The sequence below is a fragment of the Arachis hypogaea genome, chromosome 4 (genome assembly GCF_003086295.3).
Source record: "Arachis hypogaea cultivar Tifrunner chromosome 4, arahy.Tifrunner.gnm2.J5K5, whole genome shotgun sequence".
Classification (NCBI taxonomy): Eukaryota; Viridiplantae; Streptophyta; class Magnoliopsida; order Fabales; family Fabaceae; genus Arachis; species Arachis hypogaea.
In genome coordinates this window covers 10,189,397-10,210,049 of record NC_092039.1, presented here as the reverse complement: position 1 = coordinate 10,210,049, position 20,653 = coordinate 10,189,397, and the positions used below count along the sequence as shown (strand labels likewise).

The 20,653-nt window shown below is 31.9% G+C and overlaps 1 protein-coding gene across 1 annotated transcript; it reads right to left on the bottom strand.

The window, feature by feature from the left end:
* Positions 1 to 8,449: 8,449 nt before the first annotated feature.
* Positions 8,450 to 13,784, bottom strand: LOC112796206 (wall-associated receptor kinase-like 10). The gene is made up of 4 exons (XM_025838560.2): positions 13,259 to 13,784; positions 12,244 to 12,646; positions 10,545 to 10,592; positions 8,450 to 9,839 (listed from the first exon to the last, which is right to left on the bottom strand). Exons 1-4 carry the CDS (start codon positions 13,739 to 13,741, stop codon positions 8,620 to 8,622), a joined length of 2,154 nt encoding a protein of 717 aa, XP_025694345.1. The 5' UTR covers positions 13,742 to 13,784; the 3' UTR covers positions 8,450 to 8,619.
* Positions 13,785 to 20,653: the final 6,869 nt, after the last annotated feature.

Below are 20,653 nucleotides of genomic sequence, written 5' to 3'. Positions count from 1 at the left end.
ATTAATATTTATGAATAAATTTTATTTAAATATTATAAAAAAAATTTAATTATTCTTTGATAGTTGATACTTATTTGGTTAAAATAAATAATTTTTTATTGTAAATTTTTTTATTAAATATATAATATTTCAATTTGTGTATTAATTAGATTAATGTAACATTGATCATAATTAGTTGAAGTTCACCTTTTTTTCACTCCGATAAATGAAATTTTTTGTAGTATTTAATATAATTTAACTTTTTTTAAATACATTTTAAATTTATTTAAAAAAGGTAATTTAACCAATTTAATATTAAAAAATATAAATTAGACATTTTTCTCTGAATAAATTTTTGTTCTTTTAGAAAATTTTATAAAAGTTATTGTTTGAAAGTTATTAGTTTCAACTTTATTTAATTTATGAAAGACTTCATTTTTAAAGTATATATTAAAAATTTTGTTAGAAGAACGAAGAATTATATAAATTTTATAATAAAAATTTATTACATATTAAAGTAGTCTACTTAAAAATACTCATTTCAATATTTATTTAACGAAAAAAAAATTGTGTGATTCTTTTTTTGTCTTATGTTTTGTGAGTTGTAGATTAAAAAGATAAATCTTAGCAATAGAAATGTTTTGTCCGTGCATTGCGTGCTAGTATAAATACATATAGAGAACCAAATTGATGTATAAACAAGTTGTATTTTTGTAAAACTAACCATGAAAATTTACATGCCTAATTAAAATATTTGTAGAAATATTTTACATGCTGGGCAAATAAAAATTTTGATTTATTTAATTATTCTTCAAAATCTTTAAAATACTACAAGAAAATAGAGTTATTTTGATACTTTATTTTTTAACACCATAATTAAATGTCAAAATTAATATATATTTTTGACAAATATCATAAATGTCAAATTTTCTATATTTTCTTGACGAAAAATTTGACCGTAGAAAATTACTCCTCAATTTTGACACTCATTTGTTTTCAATTTACTCTACTATTTTTTTCTTCTTTGGGCTCTGTTAATTTTGACATCACACTGCTCTCAGTTTAGGATTATACTGTTGGGAAAACTCAACACAGGTTTAAACCAAGAACCTGTCTAACAGCTGAAGCACCAAAAATAATTTTCCCACAACTTGTGCAATTAAATGGGCAACACCAAAGATACTCCAAGCAGCAAATATAATGGCAAAAATTAAATAAGCAGACACCAGAATTTTAACGTGGGAAAACCCCCAAAAGAGGGACAAAAAAACCCACGGGACCTAGTCCAGAAAAATCTTCCACTATCAGAATAATGGGTACACAAACAGTCTTCCTAGTGACACTAGGGCATCTCAACAATCAACAAAATACATCACCAAAGCTGGTGGAATCAACATAAACCCTCCACAAAAGTGGGTATCTCAAATCAGGCAAAAGAGAAGGCAATACAACAAATAAGTTATATCCTAATGTTCATCTCCACACCAGGAATAACATACTAAAATTTCATAAGAAATGGAGCAAGTTTACCAAGTCAATGTGATCAAGGTTGACTTGCCCTTTTCCCCCAATTTTCTTTCTTCTCTCGACGCCGAAGCTGGCTTCGTTTTTCCTTTCATTCAAAAAAATGAATGAATCCATCTTCTCTCTCTTCCCGTGGCTATATGCCACTTCTTGTTTTTTTTTTTTTTAAGTTGTGTGGGCCCCACTTGATATTTGGGGACCCACCAACAAATCTCCCCCTCACCAATTCAAGTGGGGACAGGCTGCTCCACCAAGCCCGCCTTCTCTTTGCAGGAATCAAACTTCACTGCAGGTAAACTCTTAGTCATCATATCTGAACCATTATCATCAGTATGGATCTTCTCAAGTGCATATGACTTCATCTCAAGCGCTTGACGTATCCAATGATACCTCACCTCTATGTGCTTCGATCTAGAATGAAACGTCGGATTCTTGCTGAGATGGATAGCACTCTGACTGTCACAAAATAACACAAACTTCTCTTGATTGATGCCTAACTCTTGTAGGAATTTCTTCATCCACAAGAGTTCCTTAGAAGCTTCAACAACAGCAATGTATTCTGCCTCTGTAGTAGACAAAGCAACACATTTCTGAAGTCGAGATTGCCATGACACAGCTCCCCCTGCAAAAGTCATCATATAACCAGAAGTAGACTTCCTTGAATCAAGATCCCCAGCCATATCTGCATCTGTGTAACCATCCAACACAGGTTGGCCACTCCCAAAGCACAAACAAACTCTGGAAGTACCATTAAGGTATCTGAGAATCCACTTCACTGCTTGCCAGTGTTCCTTGCCAGGATTAGAGAGAAATCGACTAACAACTCCAACTGCATGAGCAATATCTGGCCTGGTGCAAACCATAGCATACATCAAACTGCCAACTGCAGATGCATATGGAATCTTCTTCATTTCCGCTTTCTCTTTCTCACTTGTAGGACATTGCTGCGAACTCAGCTTGAAATGACTAGCAAGTGGAGTACTAACAGGTTTGGAATTACTCATGCTAAACCTCTCTAAAACCTTCTCAATGTACTTCTGCTGTGACAACCACAGTTTTCCATTCTTCCTGTCACGAGTGATACTCATGCCAAGGATTTTCTTTGCAGGACCCAAATCCTTCATAGCAAAGGATTTGTTCAAGTCTTTCTTAAGACTTTCAATCTTCTTAGTGTCATGACCAACAATCAACATGTCATCAACATAAAGCAAGAGAATTATAAAATCACCATCAGAGAATTTCTTAACATACACACAATGATCAGAAGAAGTCTTACTGTACCCATGACTTTCCATGAAGGAATCAAACTTTGTGTACCACTGCCTTGGCGCTTGCTTTAACCCATATAAGCTCTTCTTCAACTTGCATACAAGGTGCTCCTTTCCTTTAACCTCGAAACCCTCTGGTTGCTCCATATAGATTTCTTTATCTATGTCACCGTGAAGGAATGCAGTCTTCACATCAAGCTGCTCAACCTCTAAATTCAAGCTAGCCGCCAATCCAAGCACAACTCGAATGGAGGACATCTTCACAACTGGAGAGAAAATCTCCTCAAAATCAATACCTTTCTTTTGCTCAAAGCCTTTCACAACCAATCGAGCTTTGTACCTTGGCCGTGAGACACTTTCATCCGCTTTCAATTTGAACACCCATTTATTCTTGAATGCTCTCTTACCCTTCGGCAACTTCACCAATTCAAAAGTATGATTCTCATGCAAGGATTTCATTTCTTCTTGCATGGCCTTCAACCAATCTTCCTTATGCTCATCGGACATAGCTTCCTGGTAGCTCTCTGGCTCCCCAGTCTCAGTGTTCATCACATACTCATGAGGAGAGTATTTTTGAGAAGGATGACGCTCTCTAGTAGATCTTCTCAATTCAGGCTCAACTGGTGGTTCAGGTGAAACTTCAACATCTGGCACCTCAGGTTGAGGTGCAGGTTCATCATGCAAATCATCACCATCATTATCAACTTGTACATCTCCCCCATCAACAGGAGGTCTAGTGGAAGGACCAAGTTCATCATCAACAGAACGTCTAACAGTTACTGTTGGCTTATCTGTCTTCTCAAGATCTTCAATAGTTTGGTCTTCAAGAAAAATCACATCTCGGCTTCTAATTATCTTCTTGCTCACCGGATCCCATAATCTGTAACCAAAGTCTTCATGACCATAACCCATGAAGATACACTGCTTTGACTTCCCATCAAGTTTAGACCTTTCATCTCTTGGAATGTGAACAAAAGCCCTGCAGCCAAACACTCTCAAGTGACTATAGGAGACATCTTTCCCTCTCCAAACTTTCTCTGGAACATCACCATTAAGTGGAACTGAAGGAGAAAGATTGATCAAATCTACTGCAGTCCTCATTGCTTCACCCCAAAAGGATTTAGGCAACTTTGCATGAGAGAGCATACACCTGACTCTATCATTGATAGTGCGATTCATTCTCTCTGCAACTCCATTATGTTGAGGAGTCTTAGGAACCGTCTTCTCAAGCTTGATCCCATGTCCTTTACAATATTCTTCAAATGGACCCCTGTATTCACCACCATTATCTGCTCGAACACATTTTAATTTCCTTCCTGTTTCTCTTTCAACACTTGCATGAAAGTGTTTGAAGATACCGAGCACCTGGTCTTTAGATTTCAAAACAAAAGCCCACACTTTTCGAGAATAATCATCAATAAAAGTAACAAAATATGATGCACCACCTAGTGTCTTAGCATCCATAGTGCAAACATCAGTGTGAACTAAATCTAGAACATGTGATCTCCTATGAGGTCCAGAATTATGAAATGATACTCTAGCATGCTTTCCAACAAAACAATGAGTGCAAGTATTTAAAGTTGTACCTTTCACAGGAAGTGAGTGCTTCTTGGCTAAGACGCTTAGTCCTTTCTCGCTCAAGTGACCAAGACGTATATGCCACAAATCAGAAGAGGAATCATCAGCTACATTCACATCTTCTTTGCACAACTTTGCTTGCAACCGGTAGAGAGTAGTAAGACTATTGTCTTCTCTAGCAACAATGAGAGCCCCTTTGGTAATCTTGCATTTTCCACTACCAAAGGAAGTGCAATACCCCTCTTGATCCAATGCCTTCACTGAAATGAGATTGAACCGCATATCTGGCGCATGCCTAACATTCTTCAACTGCAACTTGCATCCCATATTAGTTTCAAGCCACATATCACCCATACCAATGATATCACACACTCCTTTATCTCCTAATTTGATCTTGCCAAAATTTCCAGCAGTATAGGAAGTGAAAAATTCACGCCTCGGAGTGACATGACATGAGGCACCAGAGTCCATAATCCAAGTGGAATCATCACAGACAAGATTCACATAATTTTCATCATATGTGATAAGAACATCTTCATAAACAATAGCAGCAGTTTCTTTATCACTATCTTTACCTTTGTCTTCATTTCTTCCCCTTGATTGTTCTCTTTTCAAGAACCTGCAATACCTCTTGATATGCCCTGGCTTGCCACAATGGTGACAAATGAACTCCTTTCTTGGCTTGTACTTTCCTCTTGACTTGCTTCGACTCTCTGACCTATCAGAACTGTGAGTTTTTCTACTTTGACTTCTCCCCCGTGACTCTGAAACAAGTGCTTCTGATTGGGAGGAGGCATTAGTCAAACCTCGCTCTCTTCTTCTGGCTTCTTCATTCAACATACTCTCTTTAACCACTGCTAACGTCAACTTTCCTTTTGGAGCTGAGTTAGTCAGTGTCACAACCAGAACTTCCCAACTATCAGGCAAAGAGCTCAACAACAACAAGGCTTGCAACTCATCATTCAAAGTGATTTCATTATTTGTCAGTTGGTTCACCGTCTCTTGAAAAATACTCAAGTGCTCCGGCATTGATTTACCTTCAACATACTTCATATTGACAAGCTTCCTAATCAAGAATGCTTTGTTTTGCACATTCTTCCTCTCATATAACTCCTTCAATTTCTTCCACATCTTCTCAGCATTCGTTTCGGTGTCAACATGTGGATACACACTAAGATCAAGCCATTGCCTAATCAAAGCAACTGCCTTCCGATTCAGTTTCTTCCATTCAGCATCGGATTTAGTACCTTTGGATTTATCTCCCTCCACAGGATCATACAAATCCTTGCTATACAGCATATCTTCCATGAGGGTCTTCCAAATTGAATAATTTTGAGAATTCAGTTTGACCATATTCGGTCCATGAGTATTTTCCTCCATTTAATCAGCACAGAAATAAACAACCAAAGCTCTGGATACCACTTTGTTGGGAAAACTCAACACAGGTTTAAACCAAGAACCTGTCTAACAGCTGAAGCACCAAAAATAATTTTCCCACAACTTGTGCAATTAAATGGGCAACACCAAAGATACTCCAAGCAGCAAATATAATGGCAAAAATTAAATAAGCAGACACCAGAATTTTAACGTGGGAAAACCCCCAAAAGAGGGACAAAAAAACCCACGGGACCTAGTCCAGAAAAATCTTCCACTATCAGAATAATGGGTACACAAACAGTCTTCCTAGTGACACTAGGGCATCTCAACAATCAACAAAATACATCACCAAAGCTGGTGGAATCAACATAAACCCTCCACAAAAGTGGGTATCTCAAATCAGGCAAAAGAGAAGGCAATACAACAAATAAGTTATATCCTAATGTTCATCTCCACACCAGGAATAACATACTAAAATTTCATAAGAAATGGAGCAAGTTTACCAAGTCAATGTGATCAAGGTTGACTTGCCCTTTTCCCCCAATTTTCTTTCTTCTCTCGACGCCGAAGCTGGCTTCGTTTTTCCTTTCATTCAAAAAAATGAATGAATCCATCTTCTCTCTCTTCCCGTGGCTATATGCCACTTCTTGTTTTTTTTTTTTTTAAGTTGTGTGGGCCCCACTTGATATTTGGGGACCCACCAACATATACTACTCATTCTTTATCTTCAAAATCTCAATTTATTCTTTAGTTTCAAGATCACATCTCATTCTTTGTTAAAATTTTTTGTTGAGAATATTTTATAGTCAATAAGTGTCAAAATAAATAGTATTTTTGACAATTAATAAGTATCACAGAAAATATGTTCTCAAAATTTTCTAACAAATTATTTTTGACAGCCAATATTTATCAAAAAAAGATTTAAATTTTTTTCACAATCGCTTATATGTTAAAAATACTATTTTTGACAAAACTTTTATTAACATATTTTCATAGTTAAAATAGTGTCAAAATTTGTTTTTTTGACAAATTTTAATTTTCTTTTACACATTATAACTCTAAAAAATAATCTGTAGTGAAAATTATTGCCATCCCTAAGACTGCATGCTCACACTCCTTTACACGTTGCTGTTACTCTTGTGATAGACTAAGTTTACATGGATATTTCAGCTAGTACAAATTCTAATTGGAAGTTCATAATCCTTTTAATTTGTACATATATAAAGTAACAGAACCATTCCACTAACCAAAACCTAGCTTCAACATCGTCGAAGACTATCTCGAGGTTGTTGTGGGTGTTGGTGGTGGCAGGGGCAGAGCTAGGTACAAGCAAAGGGGGGCAATGGCCCCCCTAATTTTAATTTTTTACATGTAAATTATATATAAATTTCAGTTTAGTCCCTCCTTAAAATTTTATTTTAGTCTTATTTTATTGTGTAAATATTTTTTGCCCCCCTCCAATATTTTATCTAGCTCTGCCCCTGGGTGGTGGGTGGTGGTTGTATATAATTACTTTGGTTTGCTACTGAATAGCCACACCATCATGACATTGCCAAATCCTATGGCTTAACGGTCCACACGCCAAACTACAAGTCCATTATTGAAGTCCAAGATGAGTGGTAAAGATTGTTATTGTTATGTGGTTTTTCTTCTTAGACTTGTGGTTTGATGTATGGGCTGTTATGGGTATTAATAAGTGTTCACGACTGCATAAGAGTTTAGGATATTTAATTAACAGGACCCTCACTTGTTCTTGTCCATGACTACTATTTTATTGAGCTACATTTATTGCTTTCTAATTCTTGAATCTTGCAAGATATACCTGCTTCCAACTTCAAAGAACACCCATATTTGGAGGATTATATTGATTAAATAGCAATTTTTAGAGGGCCAACTTGGTAACCAACAAGTAGAGGAAGCATGCTTCAATTTGGTGAACAAATTTGAAGCAGCGAAAAAATGAAGATATATTTTTCTATAGATATAACAAATATTTACATGAACAAAATTGAATCCCATATATATGTATAAATTTGTTTATTGGTTGAAATAAAAAAAATCTGATATAGGAATGATATACTTTTACTATATATATATAATATAACTAGAGCAAAAAAGAGCATTGAATAGTTTCTTATCAAAGACCCTTCATCAAGAAACCTGTGTTTAATTACAAAGAAGTTTCACCAAAAATTACACATCTGAAGCTTTAAATATAATCAGGAAGACCAAAATTCACTACAAGAAAATAGAGTTTTTTTAACATTTTATTTTTTAACACCATAATTAAATGTCAAAATTAATATATATTTTTGACAAATATCACAAATGTCAAATTTTCTATGTTTTTTTGATGAATAATTTGACCGTAGAAAATTACTCCTCAATTTTGACACTCATTTGTTTTCAATTTACTCCACGATTTTTCTTCTTCGTTGGGCTTTGTTAATTTTGATATCACACTGCTCTCAGTTTAAGATTATACTACTCATTCTTTATCTTCAAAATCTCAATTTATTCTTTAGTTTTAAGATCTCATCTCATTTTTTGTTAAGATTTTTTGTTAAGAATATTTTATAGTCAATAAGTGTCAAAATAAATAGTATTTTTGACAATTAATAAGTATCACAAAAAATATGTTCTCAAAATTTTCTAACAAATTATTTTTGACAGCCAATATTTATCAAAATAAGATTTAAATTTTTTTCACAATCACTTATATGTTAAAAATACTATTTTTGACAAAACTTTTATTAACATATTTTCATAGTTAAAATAGTGTCAAAATTTGTTTTTTTGATAAATTTTAATTTTCTTTTACACATTATAACCCTAAAAAATAATCTATATTGTTGTAGTGATTGTATTGTTCCTAATTTCCTAGGAGCTTGTATCAATTATATTTTGCATGGATAGGCCTAATTTCCGAGGAGGTTGTATTGTTTCCTATGCTTGGCAATGTATCTAATTCAGAATCCCCTGTCCATGGCATTTCAGTTCCAACAAACTCAATCTCTTCATGGCGGTATTGCTCTTGTGAATCAACAACAACAACAAGATCATCAACCTTTCTATCCAAATTCCGAATCCTTTCTAACTCCAATGTGACTTCTTTCATAGTAGGCCTTTTTCTCCCATTCAACTCCAAGCACCTATATGCAAGATTAGCAACCCCAATGATCTGTTCTTGCTCCCCTTCTTTCATCACTCTCTTGTCAACAATCTCAAACAAACAATCTTGCTCCATAGAACCAACAAAATAAGATGCCAAACTCTTGGCATCCTCTTCTCTTATCGATGATATCGGCTTTTCGCCCGTCAAAAGTTCAACCAGAACTACTCCAAAACTATAAACATCACTCTTTTCCGTAAATTGACTAGTATGAAAATATTCCGGATCTAAATATCCAAAAGTACCTTGAACTACCGTAGTGAGATGAGTGGCTTCTGTAGAAATTATTCTAGATGCACCAAAATCTGCCAATTTTGCTCTGTACTTTCCATCTAAAAGTATATTGGTTGATTTCACATCTCTATGATAAATTGGCTGATATGCAATTGAGTGCAAGTAAAACAAAGCTCCAGCAACTTCAATTGAAATCCTTAAACGCATGTCCCATGTCACTGGTAACTCTTCGTTTTGATCATGCAAGTATTCAAAAAGATTACCATTAGGAATGAATTCATAAACGAGCAGAGGAATTTCTGTCTCCAAACAACACCCTAACAGCTTCACCACATTTCTATGGTTAATTTGTGAAAGAATCACGAATTCGTTGATGAATTCTTCAACCTTTCCTTGAACCTTGAACCTCTTAACCGCAACAATTTCGCCATTTACTAACATGCCCTTGTAAACAGTACCTTGACCTCCCTTTCCAAGAACTCTGTTGAGATTGAAGTTGTCAGTGGCCTTCTCTAACTCCCTTAAGCTGAACACTTTAGCTTGTTCAACACTCACTTCTCCGGTGGATAATCTTTGTTGCAACAACAATCCACCATTTTGTTTGAAGAATTTCTCTTTCCGTTTCTTTAAAATTCTTCTCCTTACAACAATGTACATAAACCACAGACCGAGAAGTAGAATGATAGATCCCAGGCTTGCGGATACTCCTATACATTTTTGACATAATAAAACAATAAATAAGTTAAATAGTTAGTTTGTTCCAATAATTGCAAATAAATAATAAATTAGTTCTAGTCAAAGAAAAATGGAGTTAAGCCCACTTTGGTCCTGAGATTGGCGAGTTGTACTAATTTGGTCCATCGACTTTTCAATTGTTATAATTTGGTCTCTTAGATTCAAAAAGTACATCAATATAGTCTTTCGTGTATCTTTCGTCGCCATAACTCAATACTGTTAGTGACGTAGCTCAAGTCTTGTTAGTTGTCACGTTAGAAATATTAAAATGATATTGTATGTATTTTGGCACTAAAGAAGACACTAAATGACGTCGTTTGATGGTTTGAACAATACTAAAACGTTATACTCCTCTCTTTTAGTATTTTTCAAACCTTGAAATGACATTATTTAGTGCTCTTTTAATGCTAAAACGTGTACAACGACATTTTAATGTCTAACATGGCAAGACTTGAGCTATCAAACTAACAGCGTTAAAGAGAAACTATATTAATGCATCTTTTTAAATTTGCGGGACTAAATTATAACAATTAAAAAATTAGGGACCAAATCAATGCAATTCGTCAATCTCAAATATCAAAGTGAGTCTCAACTAAAAAAAATGTTTCAAATAATTATGTTATTCACATGAAAATGAAAATGTGTTACACAAATATATGGAGATGAGTCTTACATACCTATTATAACCCACTTTGCTCGACTGTTCTTATTGGATGAGTCAAAATCTGAAACATGAAGGACAAAGAACATTGAAGCCTTTTTTTTTAATGAAAACATTGATTAAAAATTTAAAATTAGTACCCAACACAAAAAAAAAAATCTATTTTTTTTTAATGACAAACACATTAAAAAATTTAGTTTTTAATAACTTCCCACATCACTTGATATCTAAAGTATTTTTAAAGCACTTATGAACCATTATTTCCCCGCAATGCAATTTCATCTAGAATTTGCCTAAGAAGTGTTGCCATTTTCATTTGTTACGTAAAGTAAGTAAAAACCTAGCTAGCTAGCACCCAAAACACAGTAGATTTCAAAATCACCACGACGGCTGAAAGAATAAGCACTTGGGTATTACAAACATATAAAAATAAATAAATAGACATTAGTTTTTTAATGTTAAAAAATATAACCATTATTGTTTTCCATGTGAAGGTATATAATATGATGACATTTGGACAAATACCAGTGAACGCCTACTAATCAAAGTCACACGACAATTATAAACACGAATGTTATTGAAGAAAAAGTTAATAAAAAAAACGAAAATAAATCAGCGGTCCTAACTCATGTTCAACATATAATTGATTGGCCAAGCCATATCCATAAAGTCCCCTTTGATTTGGTCCATAGTCAACATAACAAAGCCATATCTAGTTCAATTTTGACGGTAAAATTTGAATGTTCCATATTATAAAAAAATAATTTGCATTGGATTCGAGTTTATTTTATCATGTCATTCAACTTTAGGATTTAATGATTATGTATATCATTATTGTTATATGTAAAATTTTAGATAAATATTATAATGATCATGGAATAGCACATTGCATGATTATATACATAAAATTTGGCAGAAAAAGTATTTTGAGGATATTTAATTTAAAAATTTATACTTGTGTGCTTCGTTAATAAGTGTAATAAGAAACTATTAAATTTATATAAAAAATACATTAACAAAATGTTTAAAACTATATATTTCGTTTGGAGCAATACTAGGGGTCAGCAATTTTTGTGATTGTTAGTCATCAATTAGCCATCAATGATGATTTGATGGTGTGAGATTGGTGTGAGATTTCATCCAATGGCTCACCTTCCTCTGCTGATTACATGCTGGCCAAAATTCAATAAAACTGCTGGCTCCCTAGACTTTTCCTTTCGTTTGTTTAAAGTAGTTTTAATTGTATAAATCATGTGCTCGTAACCAGAATATACGTATTATCTTTCTAATATTGAAAACAAAGATCATATCAACAAAATAAGAACAAATTATATGAGTAAATTATTTATTTAAGCGTATTGTTTGTGGTTCTCTAAAAGTTATTCATCTTTCTTGAGTTATTTTTGAAAATTATAATAATTATATTTAATAAAGTTGTTTTTGAATCTCAAATGACTAATAAATTAATATATTTTTAAAATATAATATAAAATTATGTTGGACTTTTAAAATTTAAAAAAAAAGTTTCACCTGTGCTTTAAAACATCTAATTTTCAAAAGTAAAAATTATATATAATAAGTACATGAACTTTCAAGAAGTATACAAACACTCCTCAAATAAGTGATAATAAACCCACCCATATTCTGATTAGAAAGGAATTAAGAGATTAAATACTGAACGTAACAATAAATAAAGTAGTGGAAAGAATTCATACCAATGCAACCTCCAGTAACATATGGATTGCCAAAAGAGTCTGAGTAGCACTCACATCTGCGAGCAGAAGAACTAGAAGAAGAATAACCAACAACATGGGTGCAGTTTGAATCCGAAGGTAGTTTCACGGTGTTGTTGAGAATCACCCAATCAAGCATGGCACGAACATAGTTCAAACCCCTTAAGTCACCAAGGCTTCTATACTCAGTACTAGTACCATCATAAATTTCGTACCAATAATCTGTCCCAATCAACGCATGAACGCATTCATCGCTTGAACTTCTATTGTTCATGCTTTCAAGTGTCACGTTGAATTCTGAAAGGTACAGAGGCAGTGATGTCTCACAGCAGAACCTGCCTAAGCACCCATCGGTTCCTTGTCCATAAGCAACGTTGCTGTTAACCTATGTTATATAAATACAAATATTATTACATATATAATCATCAAATCGCTTCTTCAAAAAAATTCAAACCCACATACATGTAAATAGTTATATTTCTGACATGTTCTTTATTAAAGTCTTTTCTTTTTTTTTTTTTTGTCATATACTAAAAATTTTTTTTGAGTCAACAAAAATCAAATTATATAATCTTTTAAATCATAAAAACTCTAATACTATATATTCAAATCATAAAATTATTTTTCTAATCTCAAAATCTTTTGCTAGAAGGACAAGACACAATAATACTTATATCTCTAACAAATTTTTAAAATAATTAGTTTTTTTCATAATCCTAATATTAAATATAATAAGAGTAATATTTGAGAAAATATAATTTAAAATTTTTTGCTTAATTTAAGATCAATAATTTTACGTGTATAATATCTATATAATTACACACTTATTATATTTAATAATATTATACATTTATTTTAACTATAATTAATGAATTAAAAAAAAAACAAGTTAGCACTAGTTATGATTGCCAAATTAAACTATGGCTCGAAACATTTTTTATTTGTAAATAATACGAAAATATTGTGAAAATATTAGGGAGAGATTATTGAAGTTAACCTCTTCATTGTCGTGTTGGTCGCAAAGGGTGACACAACCGCTGACTTCTAAGCCGTTAGACACCAAAAATGCGATCTTGTTGCAACCTATGGCCGTGAACTTGTTTTGATCGTTGGAATACGAAAAAGGTGTTCCTGTGAGGTTGACGAATGGCTTTGAATCTTTGTCATCTTTGCACTTCCATCGGAAAACTGGGTTCATGATCTCTACCATGCTACTCGAAGCATATATGCCTGTGACCTCAAGGTTTATGAGCTTAAGGTAAGGTTTCTGGTTTCTGCATTCGATTTCGAACCACTTATCGGCATAGCATTTTGGATCCTTCATTCCAAAGGGGTAAGGAATTTCGATAGATCCACAGGTTGAAACACAATCAGATTGTGATGTAATTGGATAATCATTTTGTGCAGAAGCAAGAAATAATAAGAATAATGGGCATATTATGAAGAATATGATAAGAAATTCTGAGAGTTTCTGAGCCATGTTTGTGTGTGACTATCTTAGCTAGCTGGCTAGCTAGAAGCTAGAAATATATTTCTATATTCTTTGTTTTATAATTGTTTGAGTTTCGGCGAAGGTTCTTTTCTTTTATATGAAAGTCAAATTTGTAGTGATATGGTGTTAATAATTAATTGGAAGACTAGTAGTTGTTTGACCATAGTACGTGTAATTTGACACGACATTTATATCAATCGAGAAATTCTCAGGTGTTTGCTGCTAGTGGATGCTAATAACTTTAGAAAATTCTCTCTACAAGTTAAAGGACACGAAACTACCTTACCTTGGACGAATAACAAAACTGAATTGATGAACATGAAATTTTTAACAAAATTTGAGTGTCTAAACAGTCAGTTATTTGAGAATTGGCATAGAGTCATGGACTTTTCTTTGTGCTGAATTTTATGATTCGAAGGTTAAACCCTTGTTTTTTTTTTTCCCTTGCTTCACTAAAGGTATTTAAAATGGTGATCACTCGTATAAATACGTCTATTTTATCTTTTGCTAAAGATATTTTCATGTTGTGTTTTAATTTATTTTTTATAATTTATCCAGTATTTTCATATATTATTAAATTTTTTAAAAGATTTTCTTTCCAAAAACAATAAAAAATATTTAATTTAAACTAATAATAGATTAACTATTAATTTTTTTAAATTATTTGTAAAAAAAATATATCACATTCATCAAAATATATATATATATATATATATATATATATATATATATATATATATATATATATATATAAAACAAGCTCTAAAAAATTTTTAAAAATAAAAAAATAATTAATTTATATTCGTATAATATATAAAACAATTATTATATTATTATTATATTATATAAATTAAAATTCATTAATTTAAATTTTATTTTTATTTTTAATATAAACATTAGAAATAATTTTTTTAAAAAATTAATTAATATTATATATTTTGTTACACTATATTTAATTATAAAAAATTTATTTATTTTTAATGCTTATATTAAAAATAAAAAAATTAAATTAGTAAATTTTAATTTATAATATAATAATAATATAGTAATTATTTTATATATTATACGAATATAAATTAATTATTTTTTTATTTATAAAAATTTTAAGAGCTTGTTATATATATATATATATATATAATTTGATAAATGTGATATATTTTTTTATATAAATAATTTTTAAAAAATTTAATAGCTAATTTATTACTTTTTTGTTTTAGTCCAAATTAAATATTTTTTATTATTTTTGAAAATTTTTTTTTAAGAAATTTAATAATATGTGATGAGAAATATCGAATAAATTATACAAAAACCAATTAAAACATAACATAAAAACATCTCTAACAAAAGATAAAATAAACGTCTTTATCTGAGTGGTTATCATTTAAAATAGGGTCATGAAAGCTGTACTTTTACTTTAAATTCGTCTCATAAAAATCTTACTATTTTAACTAACCTTATATTTATATTAATCGAAATATTCGAAGACTAATAGAATTTATTGTTTGTGATTAGCGTTATTTATTAACTAGAGTGAGACCCACGCAATGCGCGAAGAGGTAGATTATTTATACTATATAGTATATTTTAATAAATGTTATATTAAAAATATTTTAGAGAATATATTATAAATAGATTTTGAATTTATTTATTTTTAAAAAGACATAGGTTATTTATATTAGGGTTATAAAAAACTGCATTTTCTTTTTTTTTCTATTTTTCGATTTATATTAATGGTTACATTTTGTCTTTTCTTGCAATTTTTTGTTTGTAAATAATGAAAAAAATAAATGAATGAGAATGAAAAACATATAAAAATGTTATATTAAATTTAAGAATTTTTTTACAATTAGTATAAGAGATTAAGAAATGAAGAGTAGTAAGAGTCTTAATATGTATAAGTTGTAGAATTTGAATATTTGTAACTGAAATTTTTTATAATTATTATTATTATGACACTTGTAATTTATGTTTATTGCATTTAATTAGTACGTACTTGATGTTTCAATTGAATAATAACAGATATGAGTTTTTTGTTTTAATTTTTTTAAAATATTTTACTAAATAGTGATTGGTTGATTTTTATCTAGCAATTTTGGGTATTAACTCTTCCGGTCTGTCATTACCACTGTAAATCCTTCTACAATAAAGAGAATAAGACATGGCCAAAGAATGATAATCTATTCCAGGTAAATTGTGGAAGCAATGCACATGTGGAATAACAATTTGAAAAAGAAGAACACATAAATGAAAATTGTGGAAGAAGTACTCCACATGTAAAATAACAATTTATAATTTGATGATGAAATATTGCAATCGATAGTATATAGGGAGTAATAATTTCAAATGCACATTAATTTTGGTTGTGACTGTTGGACAGAACCATTTACAAAAGAGGAATACATAAACTTGTGCTACTTGCAATGAGTTCACAATTAAAATGTTATTATTTATAACAAATAAATAGGGCTATTAAAAATGATATTGAACAATGAGAAGAGTAAACGGAAAAGTTGAAAATCTTTAGGAAGATACCTGGGACAAATGCCCTACGTTGGCGCGGCGCCGAATGGTGACGTTGGTCTGAGACCCAAAATCGAGCTCTGGCAGGAAAACCGCACGAGGAGGAATGGAGTTTGCCCTGTTTTCTGCAATTTATGCAATACGGCTCCGCCGGAGATGGACATCGCGATGTACAATTTGTTTTGAGAAAAAATAATGGCTCATGGGACCGGAAGAGGATGGAGTAAATAAAATCTTGGTACGTAGAAGTGCTAAGAGGGTGAGGGTTTGAGAAAAGTAATAAGTTCTTTGGTTTTGAGAACTTTTTGTTGGAGTAAATGTTAATTTGTGTTTTTGTTGTTTTAGAAATAAAGATTGATTTGAAAAAATTTAATTTGTTAGTTTTTATTCTGTTTTTTAGTTGTTTTAGAAATAAGGACACGAAACAACCTTGGACGAATAACAAGACTCAATTTATGAACATGAAATTTTTAACAAAATTTGAGTGTCTAAACAATCAGTTATTTGGGAATTGGCAGAGTCATGGACTTTTCTTTGTGCTGAATTTTATGATTCGAAGGTTAAATCTCTTTTATTTTTTTCCTTGCTTCACTAACGTTATTTAAATTAGGGTCATGAAAGCTTTACTTTTACATTTAAATTCGTCTCATGTTCAAAGTAGAAAAATCTTACCATTTTAATTAACTAACCTTATATTTATATTAAGAGAAATACTAGAAGACTAATAGAATTTATTGTTTATAATGCCATCAATGTTTAAAAGAATGAACTGAGAGTATATTGTTGAATTTAGAGAACTAAACTGTGATTAAGATGATAACTAAATATTATTGGACTATTATTAATTGGTTGTGTAATTTATTTTGTTTAATGTGCAAAAATTAAATTGAATTAAAACTGGCCCAAAAAATAAATGCTCAAGTCCATACGCACACATAATCATAGTCCAAAAAACATATAATTGCTACCATCTAAAATCCTTCTATCATAAACAAAAATAAGTTTTTAAGCCAAGTGAAGAAAAGGAACCAATTGGCCCAAAATTCTTACAAGTCATATAGTATCTAGCCCACTCATACAAACAAACTCATAAAGCCCAAGTATTATTTCACCTTAAATAAAAGCCATCACAAAAATTTTTTCAATCAGAAATAAAAAGAATGCTTCAAGGATCAAAGAAAGAAAATAAACCCAAGAACATAAACAAGCCTATATCCATAATCTAAAACTAAACGGTGGTCCACACTTAAATCCTTTCATTCACCGTAGTTGCTAATTAGGTAACTCAATTTTAATTTCATTTGAACCTTTTCACATCCACCGAACCAAAAATTCTATCTTCTCTCTCTTCTCTTTCTTTTCTATCACATCACATTCTGCACCAAGAAAAAAGAATGAAAAAAATCCTAAAGCTAGGAAAAAAGGTGGAACAAAAAACTTATTTCCAAATTCAAGCAAGAAAAAAAAAGGGCTACAACAAAAGAGAAGATTTTTTCAGAAAAGATAATCACAAAAAGGTGATTTTTCCATTTGTACTTCATCAAGAAACCGTAAAGAAATCAACTCTGTATAAGCACCGTTTTAAAAACTATGGACGGAGAAGGTGAAGTCAATGGTACTCTGCTTGGAATCTACGGTCAAGAAACAAACTTGGGGCCAAAGCAAGAATGCACGGCTCAAATTCAAGATTCTTGAAAAAAAAGGTTGAAAGAGAAGATTGAAAATATGGTTGCATGTCATTGCTTCTACTCTCTCTCTCCTCTGTAAATACCGCTGCTGCATCTGTGTATTGGGAGAAGAGAACCAACATGTGCTAAAGAAGGTTTCAAGCCCTAGAAACTTCACTCCTCTATAATAGGGGTAAACGGCCAAGGATTGGAGCAAGGAGTGAGAGCACACGTTTGGGTCCCCATAGCACTTTGAGCTATTTATTCTGCTACTTCAAGGTTCTCATTTTGTATTTTTTTCTCAATTTAGTCTGTCTGAGTCTCATTAAAAAAGGCAAACATGGTGAGGTTTGTAAGAAAAAGCCAATGAGAGAAAAAAGGCAATGAGTTAGACTTGGAGAAAAAACCATAGTTATCTCAAAAATTCTTCGTAAGTTTTTCTATTTTGTGTCATGATCCTGAGAGGATTCTCTTGCAAGTTGGTTATCACTTTGCTGTTGAAAGTTAGAAAGAGTCCTAGTCAAGTTCAGATCGGGTTAGAATCTGGACTTGTCCCAGATAGGATTGGGTAGATTCTAGGGAGAATTGGTGAATGTAATTCTATTGAAAGATAGTGAAATTCCGTCACTGTTGTGATGGAGACTGGATGTAGGCTACATTACACTGGATAGCCGAATCAGGATACATCTCTGTGTCATTCTCTATTCCCTTATCTATTTTTGGTTCTGCACTATATATAGGAGACGAAACGGAAGTATCTCCTACCACATTAAGAGAGAAAACTATAATCTATCATGTTTTCTACTCAAAGTTTCTCTATTGAACTTAAGGTTAAAAGCTAAAGAAAAAGGAGGCCAAAGATTCAACTCCCCTTCTCTTAGCCACTGGTAACTATCAATTGGTATCAGAGCTTGGTCTCAAAGAGATCAAGTTTCACAGTTTGGAGAAAAGATCCTGATGGCGAATTACATGGGTTCCAACATAGTGGCTTATACTCTAATAGAAGGACAGTCTAACGACAGTCTAAAACCAGACTTCCATTTTTCAATGCAAAAAAAACTACAATTAATGAAAAGAAAGAATGAAGATCCTTGTTCACTCAGTGAATTATAACCTGTGGAAGATAATCATAAATGGTCTTCAAATTCCTACAAAAACTGGCGCTGATGGTGTTGTCACTCACAAAGCTGAAACAGAATGGAATGAAAATGACAAAAAAATGTGGAACTAAATATCAAGGCTGTCAACATGTTGAACTATGCAATCAGCTTCGAGAAATACCAGAACATTTCAAAATGCAAAACAACAAAGAAAATTTGGGATAAGCTCCAAATCACACATGAGGGCACCACACAAGTAAAAGAAACCAGTATTGACATGCTGAGCAAAGAGTATGAGATGTTCTCTATAAAGGAAGGATAATCAATTGATGACATGTTCGAGAGATTCTTTATCATCATTAATAGTTTGGATGCTATGGGGATCACTCATTTCGAATAGAAGCTAGTGAGAAAAGTCTTGAGAAGCTTAACAAGAGAGTAAAAAACTAAGGCTACTGTTATCTCTGAAAGTAGTAACCTAAGTCAAATGACCTATGATGAGCTGAGAGGAAAGTTACTAGCATATGAAATCACTCACATAAAAAATAATACAAAAAAGAAAGGAGTGGCTCTTAAATCTTGCACTGAATCATTGGATGATGAATCTAGTGACTGTTTATCATATGACGAGTTTGTATTTTTTTGCTAGAAAACTTAGAAGAATGATGAGACTCAAAAGAAGAAGCAGAGATGTCAGCTCAAAGGAACCAAAGAAGGACTCAAGCAAGGTCATTTGTCACAACTGTAGAGAAGTTGGACATTACAAATATGACTGTCCGAAACTGAAAAAAGAAGACAAGTCTCGGAAGGACAAGAAGAAGGGACTTATAGCTTCTTGGGAGGATCTCAAGATTGACTCAGATGAGGAAGAAGACTCCAAAGATGAAGCACGAATCTGTTTCATGGCTGGTGAAGATCAACAAGAAGAGGTAAATTACTATGACTTGTCTCTTGATGATTTGCATGTTACTATTGATGATCTCACTCACCATTTTAAAAAATTGCTGAATAAATACAACAAATGCAAATCTAAAATGAAGTTTTGAAAGTTAAAAATGAGTTTTTTTAAAAGAAAAGGTGAAGGAGACCGAATATGCTTTTGATCTCATTGAAGAAAATAGATTTTTAAAATCTAAAATTAAAACGTTCAAAGGAAAACACATTATTAATCCCTCTCAAAAATTTGTTGCTGAAAATAAAAGATTAAATGAAATTATCAAATGTTTGAATAATGATTTAGCAAAATTTGTACATAGTTCAAGCAATTTGGACAAATTACTTGCTAATCAAAGACCTCTGTTTGAAAAATCATATTTAGGTTATGTGACAAAAATAATGCAATTTTTGAAGAAAATCACTTGCAAAATTCACAGCATCATTTTCAAAAATAAAAACATCATTTGATAAATTTGGTCTTGTATATTCATCTAACATTGATGCTAACTTTGAAAAGCCATATTTTGATAAAAATGCATCTTATTCCAAATCTGAACCTGCTTCAAATAACTCTGGTTTGGGTTATATCTCTAACAATGAGGCCGTTTTTAGAAAACCCTTTCTTTCACAAAAGAGCCTCACGTTCTAGAAACCTATATGTGTCAAGAAATTATGGT